Below are 20,600 nucleotides of genomic sequence, written 5' to 3'. Positions count from 1 at the left end.
TTCATAATTTTATGTTTTAATTCAATGGTGTAAGGATTAAGGATTGCTGAAAAAAAGCAAATAAAAACAAAAGCTGTTATTTTATTTTTAATTTATATGAAATGCGTTGATATAAATACGTACAGTTTCTTACAGAAAAATAAATTTAACAATTCCCTCGCCCAATGTGTATAAAGTGAATCAACGTCATAAATATAAAGTATTTTCATGAAACTCAACTTTATTTGAAATATCATATTTACAGCTAAACAATAATTGAATCATGCGTTATGTCATACGTAGAAATGTATTATAAATTTGTACAGCGCCCTTGAGGTGATTTTGCACAAAAATGGCGCTATACAAGTCATCCAATTATTATTATTATTATACCCCAATCAAATAGCATTTGCCCCCCACATACTACAATCTAAGAAAACCATGTGAGAAAGTGCAATCCCGTGTGGAATCAATGAGAAAAATGTAAGATTCAAGTATTTCCTACACCAATAATGTATAATTTGTTTATCAAAATATGTCAGTTTGACGGGTGTTTACTTAAAATGTCTTACGAAAATGCTTGTTCTATTGCGTTAGTGTACCATTCGTTCATTGGGAATAAATAATAATTACAATGATTCAAAAACCATTTAAACTTTACTTTACTACGCATTGAAGTTTCTGTATCATTCTATTGAAAGGCTTTTTGGAGTTCAGTCATTTTTACTAGCATTGCAGCAGAGATTATTAGGTGTTAGCAATAGATGGACTGATACAATAGTAGCGATTGGTTACAATAATCTATGTAAGTCGTATGACTTGGAAAATAACGTAGGATAGATTGTAGAAAAAGAACTAAGAAGAAAAGCAGTCATATTTGAATTCAAAACAGAGTATGTTTTAACCCTTAAACTGATGATAACAATCATAATCAGAAGATGACTGCGTAAGTATTCTGGTAAAAAATTGAAATATATACAAATGAAATCAATTCATGAAACACAAAAGAAATACTTGCACAATTAGCACAAACACTTGATTCACCAGATATTTTAGTAATTTCACCGTTAGTTATTACACCATTATGTTTTCAGTCTTGGATTAGTGAAGTCCCACTGTTTATGGTAATTATTCTAAAATAAATTCAGAACATGTACCATATTCAACAGTTAAGAAGGATTTCAATCACTTGTATTATTACTCTATGACGTTCCAAATTCCCAACAAGGGTCTTGGAAGTCTTCATTCAGTAGGAGAGATATTCTGCGCCGCGGCCACCAGTGTATCGTGAATCTCCTTCGCGTAAGACACCTGCGCCCTGGCCGTGCCAAGGAACTGCGGATAGGACAGGGTGGGAGGCGCCGGGGGCTCAGGGGGTGGAGGGGGCTCCGCCCTCCCGGCCAGCACGGGCAGAGGCAGCTGGTGCGCTGCCCAGCCTGCCTGCTGGATGCACGCCATCGACGTTTTCTTAATAAAAAAAAACAATTATACTTATACCGATACAATGAAATTAATCTCTTAAGGTTTTCCAAGGGAAAGGGGAACAAATATATTATGCGGGGAAAACCATATATTGAATTTCAGTCTTGAAGGGATTTAAAAAAAAATTATATACATTAAAAAACATCACACTTTGAAGATTCTCCTTGTAAGGGGTTTTGGAAACCGGAATATCTTACAAATAAATGGTATTTAATAACCACAAACCAAAACTTTTCAAAATGATCTGGAATAACATTACGTTTGTAACTTTGTGTTCAGTATATTTATTTACAGAGGTATAGAAATACTTCTGTTAAATTATAAAATTAGATGTCAACTCAGTCGACAGCACCAGAAAGAATTTTTTTTACATTTATTTGATTAGATTAAATAAATGTGGAAATTACCAAGTGCAGCTCTATTTGGTCACATATGGAGTAAAACTCCTCCATGTTTTTGTCAAACCTCGGAGTTGGGGATGAAAGGCCTTTCCTAAAAGAAAGTAAACAATATAATAATAGTAATCATAAATATTAACATAATCGAGCTCGTGGAGCTCACCTTATGGATTAGTAGAATAATTAGGAAAAAAATAAATTACACTGGTCGACATTTATTTTTTTAAGTGCAGTCCCTTAGGCAAAGCTAATTTTTTTTATATGTATTTTGTATCCATAAACACGAAATGAAACAAAAAAAAAATTATAGGTCAAGTTTTTTTTTACATAATTCTTCCATAGTATGATGGGTACTTAACAAAATTTCAAAACTATGTAATTCAATTTAATTTTTTTTGCTCCTGATTTGCGCTTATGAGTATCTTGAGTCTCTCTGCAGGGTCCAGCAATAGTCTGCTAGCATAGATGGACTCCACTTTCCTTGGTATCACTTTTCTTAGCCGCAATGTCCTGGTGAAATCGTTCGCCGTGCTCGTCACTGACATCTCCCATATTTTCGGGGAAAAAATTCAAATGAGAGTGAAGGAAGTGTATTTTTAGTGACATGTTACATCCCATATTTTTATAGGCCATGAGAGTTTCAGACACAATGCTGATATAGTAGATACTTGTATGAATTCCAAGAAAGTTCTCGACAACATTCTTGAAGGCTGACCAAGCGGCTAGCTCGACTGGTCTCAACACTGTTATAAAATCTGATCAGTCAAGACCTCCCTTATTTGTGGTCCCACGAATATTCCTTCTTTAATTTTTGCGTCGCTGATCTTAGGAAACTTTTGCTCTAAGTAAATCATGCCATTTCCATCCTTAGACAAGCCTTTTACAAAATTTTTCATCAAACCCAATTTAACGTGTAAGGGTGTAAGTAAGATATCTTTAGATTTTACTAAGGGAGCATGTTGAACATTCTTCGTGCCAGGTTTAAGAGGCTTTCTAGTAGGCCAGTCCTTGGTCTTTCCTGTATCTGCTGTCCCACTCGCACAGAAAACAACAATACTTTGTGTATCCCGCTTGCAGTCCTAGTAGGAGCCCTATTATTTTTAGATCACCACATATTTTCCATTCGTATTTTACATATTTATTTTTTGTTAACAGCAGCTTCATGTTGTCATAGTTCTCTTTCCTGTTTGCAGCATGACCCAGTGGAATGGATGGTCGAAAAATCAAAAAATCAATGATAACTCACGAATTAATACACATTTTAGTAAAACTTAAAACCCATAAAAACCTGACGTGATAGAAAAAAACTAATCACATATCTGAAATCAGCGTGAAATTTCCTGTCAGATTTGGCTACTTTCGTTAAAGGGACAAAAATGTGTTGACCAGTGTTATTTTGAATAAGAAATTTTGTAAGAAATAAAAAATAAATAAATTTATCCCTTTACAACAGGCTTCATACGATCATGAGTTTGTCTTTGAAAAATCCTTACCGAAAAGAAATCTGTTTTTGGGAACTGTTGGAAACTGATGGAACCTGCGGGAGCTGGTTATGTAGGGTATCTTCACACGCATGTGTTTCAACCAATAAGTCGCCCAGCCCTACTTTCCTAGTGTATAAGGGGATATATCTATACAGAAGAGCTATGCATTTAAATTAATATACTCCAAAAAAGCTATGAAGATATTTTATATTACAAAAACTGTTTCGTAATGAAACGAAATTTCTGAAATGACAAATTCATCAGTTTTTATCAAATTGCTGACGTTAAATGGTTTGCAGAATAATCCATTGATATTAGAATCCATTGAAAGTGGTGTGAGTATACCAACATGAGATAACAAATTATTATTACATGTGTTCTAACTAATAAGTAGTACTAACTCTTCATGTGATGATGCAAAATTTTCGTCATGCGCCAGCTGATCCTATTTTCATAATAACTTACTTGTTTTTTGCAAAATGGTGTTTTTGTAAATTACACTTGTCTTACCAGACAATGTGTTTATATGTATATAATTTACAAAAATAGTGTATTATCTACCGTAGGTAGTTTTCCCAGAATAGCTATTTATATTAAAGGAAAGTATTTTTTTATTGTGCCTATCGGTGGCGGCACACAAGAGGTTTAATAATATCAGACAAGCGATAAAGCTAGTACGAAAATTATTTTATTTTAATAAATTATGATAATAATTCTATGTTTGAAATGTGTATTTTCTTTTGTGTACATTACAGATACGAGGGCACCCGCAAACGAGAGACTTTAGTCGCGGAAACAATGGACGCCAAGAAAAAATCGGGTTTAATTAGAACGAAATATATATTAAAATGCATTATTTTCCATTTCCAAAAAGTTAAATAATTACTTCTCATTATTATCTAACTAATACAAAGTATTTTTCAAACAAAATGTGCACCTTTTTTATAGGCAATGATCCCGAGGCAAACATTTTATTAATACTTTCAGCTTCACAAATAATACAATTATAAATAACATCCCATAATTTTTCAAGGATTTGCGCTATTTTAATAATAAAATTAAAAAATATTATCAATTATAAATTGAAAAGGAATAAAATGTATTTGTTTTCAAAGGTTATGTAATTTCAGTAACTTACTCAAAATTGAAGTGTCAAAATAAACTTGTGGTAAATTTTTGTTGTCGCAAAAAATACTTTAAAAACATAACTGTCAACTTACTGTGATCCAACATCCACCAGGTAGTTTTGATGGAGTACTTGAGCTGCCGATTTCAAAGTAACCTGAAAAAATAAAGTTACTCAAACTAAATAATATTTATAATTTGTTTGGCGCTATGAAAGGGGTTAAAAAAAATTCCAAACAACAAAATATTATTTTGGTTGACATGTATTTATTGTTAACTGATAGGATTATATAATATGGGTAAGAAATCAAATTATTTCAGTTACATAGTGTATATATTATTACATATTGACATTATAGTAAGACAAGCAAAAGTTAAAATGTAATTCATGCACGCATGGGGAAGAGAATTTTTAATGAAATAATAACCAGAAGGGAGTGTAATTATTTTTCTTTTTGATTGAAGGAAAGTTGCTTCGTCACACCACTTGGGCAAGATCAAACCATGGATGAATTGTTCTTCTTGTGCGGCTGGTTAAAATTGTTCTTGGTAACCGCCATATTTAATTACTACTTAAATTGTAGTTTTTTAAGTTTGCAAACGCTGGTGCAAAGTATGGTCATTGATTTATTATTATTATTTAAAGCAACGCATTAATAATAACAATAAGGTAAGGAGAGATTACGAAGAACTGCTCACATTAATATGTTGAACAAGATGGCTTCGACTGACTAACCTCACTATTATATATTACTGCCATATTTATTTGAGAAACAAGTGTTATAAGTGTAGTAAAGATGTGTTCGGTGTTGAAAGTAACCCACGTAATGTTTGATAATAGATTACAGCAAGGATTATTTAAGTACAAAAGGCGCGAAAGAAAAATTTATTTTTGATTAGCGCGTTAAACGTAGTGCGTAGTAGACTGACTTGAGATCCTTCCCGCTGTCGCTTATATCAGGTGAGAAACGTTCCCGAACATTCTAGTGGCTATGGAAAATATTGCCAAACAAACCTAGACAACGGCTGAAATTTCCAGAACGTTTCTATGACGGCCTAGGTACCATGGCGCTTGACGTAGTGCCGTACCAATACACAAGTAAGTGAATATTAACATTATAATTAGAAATGCAAGCCCAATTATTTACGAAGAAGGGCGATCATCGCAAGGGTTGGGAAAAAGTATTTACTCACCGTAAGGGATTCTCTCAAGGGACCAACCAGAGATTTGACTTTAGAAATGTTATCCAGCTTTTCCAAGGGCTGTTGCGGCTGAGGAGGCATGGCCTGTTGCTGCTGCAACTGCTGAGGAGATGCTTGCTGCATGATACCACCAGGCACAGCCATCGGCATACCGACTCCTCCTGACCCACCCGCCTGCTGATTCAAGCCCACACCGTGCATGTTCATACTTAAAACGTGTTTATCCTTAACTTTGGTAAATATATGTTATAGCAAACATGGTTACAAAACTATTTTATTTTTGTGTTTAGATACACATTTCACGTCGCGTTTATACTTGGGTACAAATTGCAAATTTTGTTTCTTTGTTTGTGTTGTTGGTAGTTTTGGTACCATAGAGATACCACTAACTTTAGTACCGTTTACAGAACTGTCAAATTTTGAGATAATCGGCTGTCAAATATATGAGATAGCAGCCATCTTGGTATTTTAAATGTTAAAATTTTACGAGGTTTGCAAGGGTATGTTTTAATATCGGAAACATTCTTCTAAAATGTATCTTGGGTGAAATCCAGATCACGCCAAACTCTGGGAATTGAATAAAAATGCACTTTCTAGTTGAGAAAAGTGTGTAGAAACTCATTAAAAAAAGAATTAAGGCGCGGAAGAATAAATTGAGGGAGATACAGCCGATCAAAGTTTAATAAAATTGCACTTCGCGATCTGAGGGTAAAATTCGGTTTATGGGAGTATAACCGAAATTGAACTTGATTTAGACTAATTTAGGGCTGGGGAATCCGAATCTGAAAGAATTAGGTGGGGGTCGGCACTATTAACTGAGTTATAGGGTTTTGACTTAAATACTCTTTACAATAAAGAAAGAGCCCAAATTTATCTTTCTGGTATGCAGTCTGGTTTCGATCCTGTCAGGCTATTAGCCTAAAATTACCAAATTCAGAACAAAGTTTTTTTTACATTTCGAAAACATCCTTCGTTAGCGGAAAACTAATAATTAAATCATTTGAATTGTCTTTACTTAAATGAAGTTCCACAATAGACTTACGGCTCGGCAAGTATTCGATTTAAACCGAATACTGCAAAACCCTGCGTAAAAAAGTTCCACACTGAACAGCGCTGCAGACCGTTACCTTACTATAGCGAACTTAATTTTCTGCACATGGTGTTGACTGTTGAAGCATTCGGTTTATGTTGTTTGCTTTCCGACCCGTGGACTTAGTTGATCAACGAACTAAGTGGATCAACTTTTACTGAACGAAAAGATTTAAAAATAAAAACTTCTTTCAAGTGTCAAGTTGATCAATAAATTTTGAAAGGTCTGAAACCGCTAAAAGTGTCGTTCAACCAGTTGAAAAACTAAAATTGAAACGTCTGAAGTCTGAACCCGCCAACGCGTGAATGGTGCTCCTTATGAAACGATGACCATAAAGACACGACAGATTATGTCATAGATTTCGATGAATTTGTTCGACGGAATCGAGAATCGAGATTCGCGTATTCGAGATACAAAATTCCAAAAATGGCTGACACGGAGGGACGCAAGTTGAGCGATTTGAGGGTTATTGATTTACGTACAGAATTGGAAAAACGTAATTTAGATAAAAGTGGTGTTAAGGTTGTTCTACTCGATAGATTAGAAAAGGTATACAATCTTAAATAACGTCTTCTACACCCGGTGCCAAGCCCACCACCCATCGATCTGTTTCCGCCATTATCTGAAATTCGGATTAGCTGCGTGCTTTCACAGTAGTAATAGTTTCGAATTATTTAAAATAGATTCACATCAGCCGCTGTTGCTATAATTAGTCCCCCTTTCCTGTCTAGCCGTTTAATGAAACGGACGTGTTTGAGTTTTTGGTATACGATTCAATTTTCTTTATCGTTGCCAGATCGCAGTACAAATAATTACGTTTTCAAACATTTTGTTGATAAGCCACATGTACAAAATACACGCTTCTTTCTTGATAATTTCTTTGCCCGTCAAAATTATTTTCATCCGTTTTAATTTCTGAACCACATGAAATTAAATAATTTGTGTTTTTTAGGCCATCAAGGACGAAGGACATGATCCCGACTCTTACCTGTTTGAAGCGCTAAGCATGGATAAAAGATCTCCGGTGAAAAGGACAATACGATCAGGAAGCACTGCGGAAGAGAACTTGGACGATTCTGTGGAGGATGTCAATGTAGAAGAGATGATGGTGAAGGATGAGGTCGTAGATGACGAAGCTGATGCGGAACTAGAAAAAGAGTTGGAGAAGGAAATTAATCAAGAGAACGGGAATAAACAGGAGCCAACTGCAGAAGAAGTGCCCGTTAAAGAAGTAATTGAAAAGGTCAAAGAAGAAGCAGTTGCTAAGGAGGAACCAGTTGTCGCTAAGAAGAGAGAAGCTCCAGAGGTGTCCGAGGAGCCTGCACCAAAAAAGGTTCGCATTGCCGATTCCCCTGTCAAGCTGGAACCAGCAGGCAAGAGGAACTCTGAAGCCAACGGAATGGACACTGAGGACTCAATCAACTTAGAAATCGGAGAGGATGAATTACTCAACGAAGAGGTAAGAACATGTTGCATTGTTCAAATCTAATAAGATAAGATAATGTTTGCTTTCAAAATTTTTAACATATTGAGAGCTTATTATATGGAAAGATAATTTTGACAATTACTCATTTTGGTTTATGGGGCTGACAGATTACGCTATACGCATCATGGCTTGGCCTATTTCAGCATACCGCTCGCCATATATGCTGAAATAGGCCAAGCCAAGCGTGGTTCACAGAGTTTAAATGTGAATTATTATTAATAAAAATTCTAATCTGTGATATTTCTCTTGCAGGGTGATGGGAGAGTGAAGGTGACCAAAGGTATGAATTGTTATTAGGTTATTTAAATAAGTTTTGTATTTAGGGTTTGGGAGTTTTTTTAGTCGGGTTTCTAAAGGTGCGGCCTTATAATATGTGAAAATGAACTGACAAGTTAGTGCTACAGAAAACAGACATTACGCTGAACTTAGTGGATCTGAACAAGTGAAATAATTCCAGTGAGAACTTCATTCAAGACATTCTAAACCTGCCACCTGTAAGAAACTTCAATCATCAAGAAGACATTATTCGGGATCATCTCAAGAAAACATTTGTGTTCACTTCAAGACATTCAGACAAAGTGATATTGCACCTTGGAATGTATAAACCGCCGTGGAAAAGTGACTAAATGTAAATGATGTATTTATTCCGCTCCTTTAAGAAGCCCGTACTAATGTTAAGGGGATACTACATAGCTTAGTTGAAAGAGTTACATATTTGTTAATTTAAATCCAATTTCAGATACTTATTATTTAGCGAGATAATTGTGTAAGAGGCTTATAGCCAGAATCATCCTACCGCTGTGTGGGCGTGTCGACAGCCACATCATCCTGCTTCTGTTGGTGTAGATGGGGCGGCAGCGGAAGGGGACGGCCGGGAACGGGACGGCGAGGGCCAGGAGCCCCCGGACAGCGGGAGCACTGCACCCGCCGGCACCGCACTCACAGAGGACTCGGCCCCGCAAGACCCGGCTGCGGAGAGCGCCAAGAGCTCAGCCGACACCAAGAGCGCTAGGTTGGTTCCCACTACCCAGTTGGGCCCCACTTGCCCCCAGCACCCAGTCGCCGAGCAGCTGAGGAGCTGCACTCGGTATGTGGCTACAAAGTTTTGCACCACCGCAAGAGACTGATGCTCCATCGCCGTTTGATCGAGGAATGGTTTGTACCTGAAGAAGATGGCTGAGCGACGGCGAGAAGAAGATGTCTGGACTTCACTCCGCGGTGCAAAACTTTGTAGCCTAATTTTTTACGACATTCATTCCACTGTTCAGCCAAAGAATAACATTTGAAAATTTACCATTTTTACCTCTACCATCTTTCTCTTTTTGCGAACCCTATTGACATTGACGGGTAAAACAGTCGCGGATGGTATGCCCCAGCACTGAATAATGTAGATTTTGTTTCTTGGGAGAACTTAATGAGCCCATATGGGAAACCCATAACGTGAAGCGATGCAGTTGCAGTACAGAATCCTCCCACTAATATAATCATTCTCTCACTTTGGATTGGCTGTTATCCCGTTGGTGGTATTATTGGCGCAACACCTGCAACTACTACTATTGACTACTGCACACAGTCAAGTGTCCGTGTCACGAATGCGGAAAACCTCAAACAAATTCAATGGCAGCTGTTACAACACTCAATCAGTGAAACCCAACCAGGAAATCATTGAGCATTATTCAGTCTACTCTTCGTCTGATAATTCAACGCTTTATGACAAAGGACTTTGGTAAACTTACCAAACATTTATCTTCTGGCAAAATTAACAGGTTGCTGAAAAATTATTTCCTGTCACTTATAATAGAGAACCCATACTATTATTTAGTAAACTTTTATTCTAACCATAGAATATAAAGAAACTAAAGATGTTGATGTTCCTTCTAAAGGTTTTTGGACAAGGTTTCCAGGAATACCAGGTTTACACGCTGACACTTTAAAACCCCCTGAAACTAGTCTCTTCAGACAGTGATTATTGTCTACCCTGAATAGAGAAATGGCCAGCAAATGCCATCATTTGAACTTTTGTTTATTGTTAAGGGATATTTTATCAATCAATGATAATAATATCTTTCCAGCAAAACAAGTTTGCCCACTAACAACTTTAAATATAAAATGCAGCCTACAATAACAATGTCTAACAAAACAATATAAAAATATTGCACCAACTACTATTGAGAGAAAGGTCTGCATTGTACACACTGAAAAATCCAGATATGAAACATACCGAAAGGGTGTAAAATACGGGCCTAATATTATGATATGCAAAGAAAATTATAATTGATTGAGAATTGCAATCAATTTACTTGACATATATTAGTCATCATAAAGGCCAGGCGGCTTCGTGCAACAGAGATATGAGTTAACGAGGGAAACTGCAAATTAAAACACATTTTGTACCGAGGAAACAAAAGATGACGCTATTGTTCAGTGCTGGTTTTAAATTATAGTATGTGTTTGAAATGCTTATTGTGACAACCATTTCATATTTTGTAACTTTTTCAGCGGTGCTACCGATGGAGATAAAGAGACTGATGATAAAGGTAAGCTTTATTCTTTCTATTTTCTTAGTTGAGTTATCGGGGATTCATCTTTTTCCATTGTGGTGGGCTCGGTCCATTGCAAGCCCAGCCTCTCCTCGCACAACCTGGAGTTGCTTTTCCCAACTTTATTGCACTTATTCCACTTGACTGGAATTGCACTCAGTATTTTCAGTGGAAGTCAGTTTTCTAACAGTACATATCCTCAATTGCGACTTTTCTATGAAGACTATCAAAACTAGCCTCATGAATTTTTTCTCATACGTAACATAACATAAATAACGTAACGTACATAGTACACATAACGTACTAGTACACATACATAGTAACATAACATAAATATAAACTGACCATCCAACATCGATGTAAAGTAACCATTTTTTACGTATTTACAAAAATCCTTTCACTTGTGTACGAATGAAATTATCTTATAAAATTCCCTTATAATTTTGTTTTCTAGTCCCGTAGGAAACCTTATAAGACAGTTTCAGTGTATAACAAATTAGCCAATTGTAAATGATTGTTATCTATGCAGACTTGAAGAAGTCGCAGTCCAGCCGCAACCTGTGGGTGAGCGGACTGTCAGGCGCCACGCGCGCCAAGGACCTGAAGATGCTGTGCTCGCGCCATGGTAAGGTGGTGGGTGCCAAGGTGGTGACCAATGCACGTACTCCGGGTTCGCGCTGCTACGGGTATGTCACCATGGTTAGTTCGGGCGATGCGGATGCCTGCATCAAGTACCTCCATCGCACAGGTGAGACAATTATCACATGACCCAAGAGTGGTAGATACTATCTGGATCTTAACTGCCAGATATTTCCCCACCTTCCTCTTACCCAACTTCTTCCCCTCCCTAATACCTTCAATCTCACAACATTCCCCAATTGGGGATACCATATTCCACCGGCTTCAGACAGTCAGCATTAAAAAAGCTCAATTTTTCCAGAAAATCCAAATTCTTTCTTGAACAGGTAATCAATTTCAATGGTCAGCCTATAGCTGAAAGGTCTTCAGGACAACAGTTTTCTTTCAAATAGTATTATAGATCATACTTCTTGGGATTTTCTGTTCAGTAATTACATCATTTTGTGCTAAGGTCTCCTAGATGAAATGTTTTCAAAACGTTGAAATATTTACACAAAACATTTGTTTTTGCTCAGTGCACTTAAATAACCACAACACTGATTTGACATGAGGGGATTGTAAAAAAAATTAGAGCAAAAACACTGCGTGGAAACTCAAATGTGTTTGGCCACACCCCAATGCTTCAATGCTTTGTCGTAGGAGACTCACCTTGACCCGTTCATTGTTATTATTTCAAGGCGGTTTTAAGAAAGATTTGTTATAATATTAGAGATTGAATCGAATATTTTCAGTGGTTTCATATAAAATAGTCTTCAAAGTACCACATGGTAAAGCAGTTTTTGCTAAATAAGGCATTTTTAATGCCAAACACTAAATTTATGCATACAATTTTTTATAAGTTATTTCGAGAAAAACCATAGATGAAATTAATCAACCCTCAAATATCTCATATTTATAAACAGAATAGAAATATTTTACAACATTTTGAAAAGAAAATAACCACTTTCATATAAACTTCAAGATTTCTAATTAGTTTTAAGATTTCTGAAAAATTAGTTTTCATCGTTTCCTGTAAAGTTTTCAATTTGTGGTTTAAAGGATTTTACCAAACCACAGTCGATATAATTTGAGGGTGAAGTAAAAATATTTGCTTTTTCCAGAATTGCATGGCCGCATGATCTCCGTGGAGAAGGCCAAAGCGGAGCTGGGGGCGGGCGGCTGGGCCTCCGGGGGCAGCTGGCTCGGCTCGGGCAGACCCTCGCGCACCTATCGCCGACAGGACAAAGACGAGAAGGACGATGATGTACGTAGCTAATGTGCCAAATAACTTTTATCTTTTTTTATACCCTTTCAGACCTGAAGTAAAACCGAAACTGCTGGAACATATTTGATGCTAAATAACAATGAGGACGGGTTGGACGGTTGAACAGTTCATCAAATTTCAAAGTCGATTTTCAAATTCTGTGAAGGTTCTATTCATATTCTGTTATTATTGACCAGTCGTTTCACGAAACAGAACTTGAATAGAACCTTCATAGAACTTGAAATTTTATGAATTGTTCAAATCTGTGAAACAACTCGTCTTTGGCTCAGAAGTTATCGCTTTTTTCATTTGAAAGAACATTAAGAACAAGTTGTTTCGGAGAATATAAACAAATATTCAAATTTCAAAGTTAATTTTCAAGTTTTGTGAAAGATTTTTTCAAGATCTGTTATTATTTCAGTTCTGTCGAGCAACTAGCCTATAATGATACAATAACAGAACTTGAATAGGATTTTCACAGAACCCGAAAATGAACATTCAAGTTGGATGAATTGTTCAAATTCTGTGAAACAACCCGTCCTAAGTCTCATGTATCAAATAAAATTAAAAAACTTATACTTACACAAAAACAAAATACTTTCGAAACTTACATTACAAAAAAATTGTGAAAAATAATTAGGTTAAGATTAAACACAGAAATCACCTTTCAAAATATAAAAATGGACACTGCTGAACTAGTGCTAGAATTAATTAAAAAATAGCGCGTAAAGCCAGTTATACCAGCAATTAGAAAATAAAAACTTAGATATTTTTGTTGCTGGAGTTTTAAATAATTTTAAAGAACGCAACATAATTCAAATAAAACCTGATGTGACCCATCGTCGGCGGCTATCCCCTTAAGTTTCACTAAAACATATTTACGTTGCTTCAAGACCTGGACCCGATAGATTGCGTTGAACCAGCCGACTTTTGAAGTATTTGAATAATTAACGTTTTTTAAATCAGTAAAGTATAAAGCTAGGATATAATGTAATATCTTTTTTTCTTTCAGGACACTAAGAAAGACCCCATCACAAAGAAGGAAGGGGAAACAGTAGAAAAGAAAGAAGGAGACGCCGGGGAGCGAAGCAACACTTCCAAAGGAGACTCCGCGGAAAACAAGAGGAAAGTTGTGAGTACCTTCCCACATTACTGAATGTTACCCAAACACCCCGATATAGTATTCCCAGGCAGAGCTCATATGCATGTCATGATAGAGCATTCGAAAGGAACGTAAATCCTAACTTGCTTCTTATAATATTGATGCACAGTTACCATTCTCCTATAATTAACAGGACCTTTACAATCTTAATATATAAAAATTCAGCCTATTGTTTAATTCAAGTAGTCAATTGATTTAGCTAAAAATTTCAAAGTTATTGTTACTACTGCCAGGAATGGTAGAAGAAGTGGGGGACGCCCGAGGAATACTTAATGCAATATCTATGCACTGGAATGAGATATGGAGTCGAATTAAATTCGATGTAATGTATTTTTTTAACAGTAACATTGTGGTATACAGTAGTGAATGGTGGAAGAAGTCAGTGACACCTGATAATTAGACATTAGCAATAGCAAAGCATTGCGGGGTTCACTAGTAGAAAATATTTATATTAAAAACATAGAATTAATAAGTACCCACATCGATGATTAAGTTACATTTTATTTGTGTGCATACTTTAATAAATATGTGGAATTGGAATAAGAATGCAAGTTAGTACAAGTATTTTATTTATTAAATGTATGTCTGAAGAAATAATTATGAATAGGTATAATAGAAACATAAAATTTAATTAGTTACATTTTACAAATAATATTTAATAAAAAACCAAACACGCAAACGGATCATTATGCTTAACCTCCTTCTGGCTCTGACACTTGTTACTTACTGATATTAATATTGCTATCACCAAATTTCTTTCTAGATGCAAATCTCAAAGTAAGACTGCCCTGTAGGAATGATGTATGTAAGAATATATTTATGTACATATTTATGTATATTGTTTGAAGGATTTTTTATTTGAATTAATGAGCCTCATGTTAGATACGAAACTTACTAAAATGGCTATAGACATGTCATAAGGATATTTGATAGGTTGGCATAGAGAATTGAACTTAAATAAAAATAGCATTTAACATATATGTACCATTGGCAATGTCTAATATGAACATTTTCTTTCCAGAGAGAACCTTCTGGAAAGAGGGAGAGATCTCCACACCGCAATCGCCCTGCTGCAGCTGGCCGAGATGTGCTGTCTTTCTCCAAGATCAGGGTAAGTCAGGTAGTTAAGTCATTTTGAAAATGTAAGAAATAGCAGGTTGCACATTTGAACAACAACAACAGTACATCAACTTGATCTACATATTGAATGAAGTCACAAATGAGTAAATAGTTATGGGCCTCTTGTATTAAGTGACGTACTTTGTTATTTCAGAGAGAGCGTGATTTGCAACGTGAGAGAGAGCGTGTGAGGCGAGCCCGCTCCGAAGAGAGGCGGCGCCGCGCCGCCGAACAGGCCCTGAGGGACCAAGAGCGCCGCCAGCGCATGGAGAAGCAGAGACTGGCGCTGGAGAGAGAGAAGCTGAGGGTCGAAAGGTTAAAATTAATGATTGGCTTCCTTAAAATGTCATTCCACCTCAGTCTATTGTTTTTCTGTCCCCGCCCTTTCCGGGTCAGGCCAGCCATCTTCATTTATCAGTTTGCTTCATACTTAATAGGAACAAAGGAGATTGACCATAAAAGTGTCACCAACTGCACACTAGTCATGGCTATAAAGGAAACATTTTGATAATCTAAATACAGACAATAGATTTGTCTATGACAATGTTTGGGAAATCTCAATTGTTAATATTATGGAGCAAATAATTGATCATTAATCGATTATGCACACAAAAATGCATCACTTTCATTAGCTCTTACAGAGTGCTCCTGCTCGTAGCTCGGCAACAGTCGTGTCACTTCCATGCCATCAATGGTTATGCTAAATAGCCCAGTATCTGATGTTTAGACTTACATATCTGCAATTTACTAAAAATCCTTTGTCTTATAAACCTCTAATCATTTTTGTAACGGATGAATTTTAAATTGCATATTTCAGGGAACGTATTGAACGGGAGAAGAACGAACTGCACCGCATTGAAAGGGAGAGACAAAAATTGGAGCGGGAGAAACTGGAATTTGAGAGATTAGAGCTGAAGAGAGCACAGATGAAGTAAGTGACAGTCGTTTATTATACCGCCGTGGTCACTTACCGTGTTTTCATTTACCACGGCAGAATACCTTTAAAATGTTCATAAAAAGCAGTTGCCATTGTGGTTTTAAACAAGTATTTTTTACATTATTTAATCTACCTATTTTTATTGCATTTGGAAAGCGCAGTTTTGTGTTATTTCTCTTTAAGGCCTGCTTTACCAAAATAAACTGACATGGATAATTATCAATATCTTCATAGCATTCTAATTTATTATTGTTATCCAATCTTTTTCAGATTGGACGAAGAGCGTCGTGCCAAGCGTGGATATGCCTATCCCTCGGCCACGTCCCCGCCATGGGCCAAACCGGGGGCCTACGAGAGCCGCGGCGGTCTCCCAAAGCGGCCTGCCTTCGGTGCCACAGGGGCCGCCGCCAACCACTTTGGGGACTCCTCCACCGCAGCCCCGGCTCCTGCTTACGAGAGGTCAGCCTCATCGGCCACCGCCCCTGACAAGAGGGAGGGGCGGGACCGGGAACGCCGCGGGGAGTACACGAGGCACCCGCCCACCGGAGGCAGCAGCAGCGCCATGAAGTACCAGAGCAACGGGGGCTCGTACGAGTCCAGACAACCGCTTCCTCCGGGAACGCGGCCCAGGGAACAGAGGTAAGAGTACCAACTGCTCCCAACCGTTGAGGTCACGTGAGCCGTTGGCATGGCATCCCCAATTAGGGTATGTTGTGAGGCTGAAGGTAGTGGTGGGGGGGAAAGAGATGGGGTAGAGGAATAATCATAATATTCGTATAGCACCGTCGATGCGAAATATCACCTCAATGTTGCTGTAAGGAAGGTGGGGATATACCTGCCTATTCAGATCTGGTCACCAAACACGGCTAAAGGCATTTCAAGCAATATTTCAATCCTGAATGGTGGTCTTCCACCAGGGCGATACTGAGAGTATCTTCCTTTATCCGTGACTTCAAACAATCGACTCAGGAGCCACTAGATCGATACACTTGGTGTCCGGGAACTCATAGTACAAGGAGCAAACTGGTGAATCAACATCACACGGAGAAACCAAAAAAAAAATTTTCTGCTAAAACACTATTGGAGCCAGGTCTAAGCTTTTAAACGCATTTTAAAAGATAATATGTACAAAAATATTAAACCTCATAATCGACTCCAAATGTGATGTAGGTTCACCAGTTTCCCGCTTGTACTACTAGTTTCGGGACACGGTGTATAAAGCTTTAGACACATTACGCTATATTATGCGCTCATAAATTGGGTGTGGCATGTCCGTGTTATATGTTGGGCTGACACACTACGCTATAATCTTCCCTAGGACAGGGGGTCAGATCAATTGGGGAACTGCCGCGGAATATCAATTCTTTGTATGGGATCTATCACCTTGACAGATGATAGCCGCGTAATTACGGCGCTCCGTAAATTTTTCTGACCCCTTCTGCCATAGATAGGAGAGGGGGTCGCATAATTTTCAGATATAGCCTGGCTAGCAGATCACAGCGCATATCATTGCAACGCCTACGCTTATAGCACATCATCTTTTTAAGTGTGACAGGTCTGTATGGGATTGTATGGAGTTATGTAATACGCTTTGAACTGATAGCGTAATCAGTCACCCCCCTTATCAAGTCACCACTCCGAACCATATTTTCAGTATTGTTCATTTAAAAATATATTTCGACTTTGCACACAGCGATTTTAATGCTGCTACTTGAATATTAGCAAGAGATGGCTCTGTAACAGGGTACTAGTGAATCAACTAAACAGCAGAAACTTCATTAGAACATCTTCAATTCTAGTCACCAGAAATATGCAAATTCGGCAGTTACTGTCGCTGAAATCTCAAATCGCTTTCTCAAGTTATTATCAGGACCACTCACTACTAGGTTTTGCAAACCCTGCACCTTCAAATCTAAATATATTATTGCAGATACGAGAGCAGTGCGGGTGGACGTGGAGGGGACCGCTATGGGGGCAGCAGTGGGGGCGGGGGTGGCAACGAGAGCGCGCGCGGGGTGCGCTCCCCCAAGCCTGCTTCCCGGGACCACCGCTATCCCGAAACCAGCACCGCTGGTAAAGGTAAGCCACCCGGTACGTTCGCCTTATACTTTTTTACCGTAGTTAGACATGATTACTGTAATATTTTTATTGAATGCACAACTTGCACTTGTGTTAAACTCCATATCGACTGTGTTTTGGTGAAAGGAGTTATTCCACACTTTTGGGAAAGAATGTGCGACCTTAGTGTTAACTATTAGACCTATTTTTGCTTGCCAAAAAAGTGTGGAATAACGCCTTTGACCAAAACACAGTTAAATTATTACTGTATTTTTTTCTTTTACATATTTATCCTTCAAATACTCACAAAATACAAACATCGCCATTTCTCCAGCAGAGCTGTCAAAAGACTTTGCTAATGATAATTTATTAATAGTTATTTCTACTTGGCAAATAACGCTAATGAAAGTTGCTAAATAAATTTAATCGCTTATGCCCCTTATGAAAATGAAGAAATAATGTGTAATGGTGTTTAGGAGACTATGACCGCCAAGGGGGCAGCAGCTGGCACAGCAGCAGTGCGGCCGCCACCAAGGGGAGCAGCTTCCCTTCCGCACCCCCCTCCTGGAATAAGGCCGGAGACTCGTGGTCCAGCGGGGGCGGCGGTGGGGCCAGCGGCGAACGCGGGGGTTACAGCGGCGGGGGCAGCAGCAGCTACGCCACCGAAGTGCGTTATCCCCACCCCTCCCACCCCCTGCACCAGCCCGCCCCCCCTGGCTCACAGGCCCCCGCCTTTCCTGACAACCGATACACGAGTCAGAGAGAATACCGGAAATACTAGGCACTATACACACCAATCCTTACTCCGCATAATCAATGGATGTTAAATCTTGTTTATTTTTCTAAATTGATAGGATGAATCTTTATTTTTTAAATAGATTTATCAATGAATGTTAACAATGCCACAAGAATTATTGCATGTTATTACATATTAATGATTTGATAAATCTTGTTGTCATGGATGTTTTTTCTTTGATTCTTTTTATCACTCCTCTTAAACCAATTGATTTTAAGAAATTTCCATTAGTTAATATTTTTAATGTTTTGAGTTCAAAACACTTTTGAGACTCTCTCCTTTTGTATGGAGGAATCTCAATCAAACATCAGAGAAAATGCTGATTTATAACTATCTCATCAGCCCCCCAATTACTAATTCCAACATTTATTTTAAGAATAACACCAAACATAACAAAATCATCTCCTCAATTAAATTCAACTATTTTACAACACTTTAAGTTGACAATTTTTCTTTTCCTTTTTTTTAACACTTTCTTCTGTGAACTATACTCATTCCTTGCAGCTTTAAAAACTAAACCATCATAAAATCAAATGTCATTTCCTTAACATTGAGAAATTTATCTAAAACCGGACTTACTATCAAGTCGCAAGATCAATATTGTAAAATATAATTGCGTAAAATACTTGTTTGACCTTAACAAATTATTTTCTGTACCATAACACTTTATAATAATATTATTGTCAGAATATTTAAAAAAAATATATATATACATAATTTGACAAGGCAGAATGGTTTTTTTTTTAAATAAAGAACTTGAGTTTGACTTCTCAATTGAAGATTTTAATTGGGTAACTTTCTCATTACCTAAAATTAAGGCCCAGTTGTTACTAAGGACCCGTTGTTTCGGAGAATTTGAACAATTCATCAAATTTCAACGTTCATTTTCGGGTTCTGTGAAAGACTTATTCGAGTTCTGTTTTTATATCATTGTAGGCTAGTTGCTTGACAAAACTGAAATAAAAACAGAACATGAAAAAATCTTTCACAGAACTTGAAAATGAATGTTGAAATTTGATGAATTGTTCAGATTCTCCGAAACAACCCGTCCTTAGAAATTCACATGTGACATCAAATGGCCAATCAGCCCATTTTGTTTTTTGACATTTGATGGTTTCCCGTTAAACGCCGATTCTTGGTTCGTCTTTCAACTGACTTTGTTTCACGTGGGTTTCTATGGAACAACCCGACCTAAGTAAATTTCCTTACAGCTAACTTCCTTAAAAGGTCTGCTCAATGTGTTGACTTCCATGGAGGAATAATCATCAACGTTGATTTATTTCATTTTGTGTAAATGAAGAAAAAGACATAGGTGTGAAAACTGATTATGTAATTTACTAAATAAAGTATCAAAATAATTAACATATTCTATATTATTTTCCTCTGCCACTTATAATTTTTACTTTTTATAATATTTTTTTTTACATCTCCACACAGGAGACCTCGAGGAGAATAATTTCTCTCATGGCATGTGTCATCTTTGAGGATGCTGTGTGGAGGTTTTTTTTGAAGGAAATAAAGGAAAAGGAAGTAATGGGAAGGAAACATGTATGAGTCAATAGAATCCTATTGGAGAGGCAAGCCATGCTGTAGGTGGGCAGACGCATCTGCCGCCAAGACCTGGACAACCTCACCCAATGAACTCGGGCACCCCTGCTATACGGCAGAGATGTTGGTTATCCAGTAAATGGTTCCCGGTCGGCAGTACACATACCAGCATCCTAAAATATACAGTTTTATTCCAAGATTGGTAAAATTTTGCATGCTCTTGACCTTCAAAAACAGAGGAAGGTCTATCATAAAATAAAAACCTGGTGAAACAAACATGTTAACCTTCCAGCGGGCGCGCTGTCATAAAA

The 20,600-nt window shown here is 37.4% G+C and overlaps 2 protein-coding genes across 4 annotated transcripts; one reads left to right on the top strand and one right to left on the bottom strand.

Annotated features, from left to right (window-relative positions):
• Positions 1-100: 100 nt before the first annotated feature.
• Positions 101-6,056, bottom strand: ix (mediator complex subunit intersex). The gene is made up of 4 exons (XM_089640300.1): positions 5,663-6,056; positions 4,564-4,625; positions 1,869-1,953; positions 101-1,446 (listed from the first exon to the last, which is right to left on the bottom strand). The coding sequence occupies exons 1-4, from the start codon at positions 5,876-5,878 to the stop codon at positions 1,222-1,224; spliced, it is 588 nt and encodes a 195-aa protein (XP_089496426.1). The 5' UTR covers positions 5,879-6,056; the 3' UTR covers positions 101-1,221.
• A 1,099-nt stretch (positions 6,057-7,155) lies between these two features.
• Positions 7,156-20,093, top strand: Saf-B (Scaffold attachment factor B). 3 transcript variants are annotated; one of them, XM_089640297.1, is made up of 14 exons: positions 7,156-7,310; positions 7,714-8,220; positions 8,500-8,527; positions 9,094-9,259; positions 10,747-10,784; positions 11,317-11,535; positions 12,527-12,669; positions 13,682-13,801; positions 14,853-14,942; positions 15,105-15,265; positions 15,768-15,881; positions 16,158-16,526; positions 17,818-17,966; positions 18,422-20,093. In XM_089640297.1, exons 1-14 carry the CDS (start codon positions 7,188-7,190, stop codon positions 18,724-18,726), a joined length of 2,532 nt encoding a protein of 843 aa, XP_089496423.1. In that variant the 5' UTR covers positions 7,156-7,187; the 3' UTR covers positions 18,727-20,093. The 3 variants fall into 3 exon arrangements, with proteins under 3 accessions (XP_089496423.1, XP_089496422.1, XP_089496424.1); XM_089640296.1 differs by having other exon boundaries at positions 17,818-17,978; XM_089640298.1 differs by lacking the exon at positions 7,156-7,310 and adding an exon at positions 7,394-7,525 and having other exon boundaries at positions 17,818-17,978.
• The last annotated feature ends 507 nt before the right edge of the window (positions 20,094-20,600 follow it).

Source organism: Hesperophylax consimilis, chromosome 15 (genome assembly GCF_061612785.1).
Source record: "Hesperophylax consimilis isolate HC1 chromosome 15, BYU_Hcon_1.0, whole genome shotgun sequence".
Taxonomy (NCBI): Eukaryota; Metazoa; Arthropoda; class Insecta; order Trichoptera; family Limnephilidae; genus Hesperophylax; species Hesperophylax consimilis.
This window is presented reverse-complemented; position numbering and strand designations above follow the sequence as displayed.

Bases quoted from the DNA above. Each gene is read 5' to 3' on its own strand.
- ix (XM_089640300.1), bottom strand. From the start codon at position 5,878: ATGAACATGCACGGTGTGGGCTTGAATCAGCAGGCGGGTGGGTCAGGA. The intron at 4,626-5,662 runs GTGAGTAAATAC...TTATTTTTTCAG, and splicing joins CCTTGAGAGAATCCCTTACG to GTTACTTTGAAATCGGCAGC. The intron at 1,954-4,563 runs GTAAGTTGACAG...ACTTTCTTTTAG, and splicing joins CTGGTGGATGTTGGATCACA to GAAAGGCCTTTCATCCCCAA.
- Saf-B (XM_089640296.1), top strand. From the start codon at position 7,188: ATGGCTGACACGGAGGGACGCAAGTTGAGCGATTTGAGGGTTATTGAT. The intron at 8,221-8,499 runs GTAAGAACATGT...TTTCTCTTGCAG, and splicing joins ATGAATTACTCAACGAAGAG to GGTGATGGGAGAGTGAAGGT. The intron at 16,527-17,817 runs GTAAGAGTACCA...ATATTATTGCAG, and splicing joins ACGCGGCCCAGGGAACAGAG to ATACGAGAGCAGTGCGGGTG.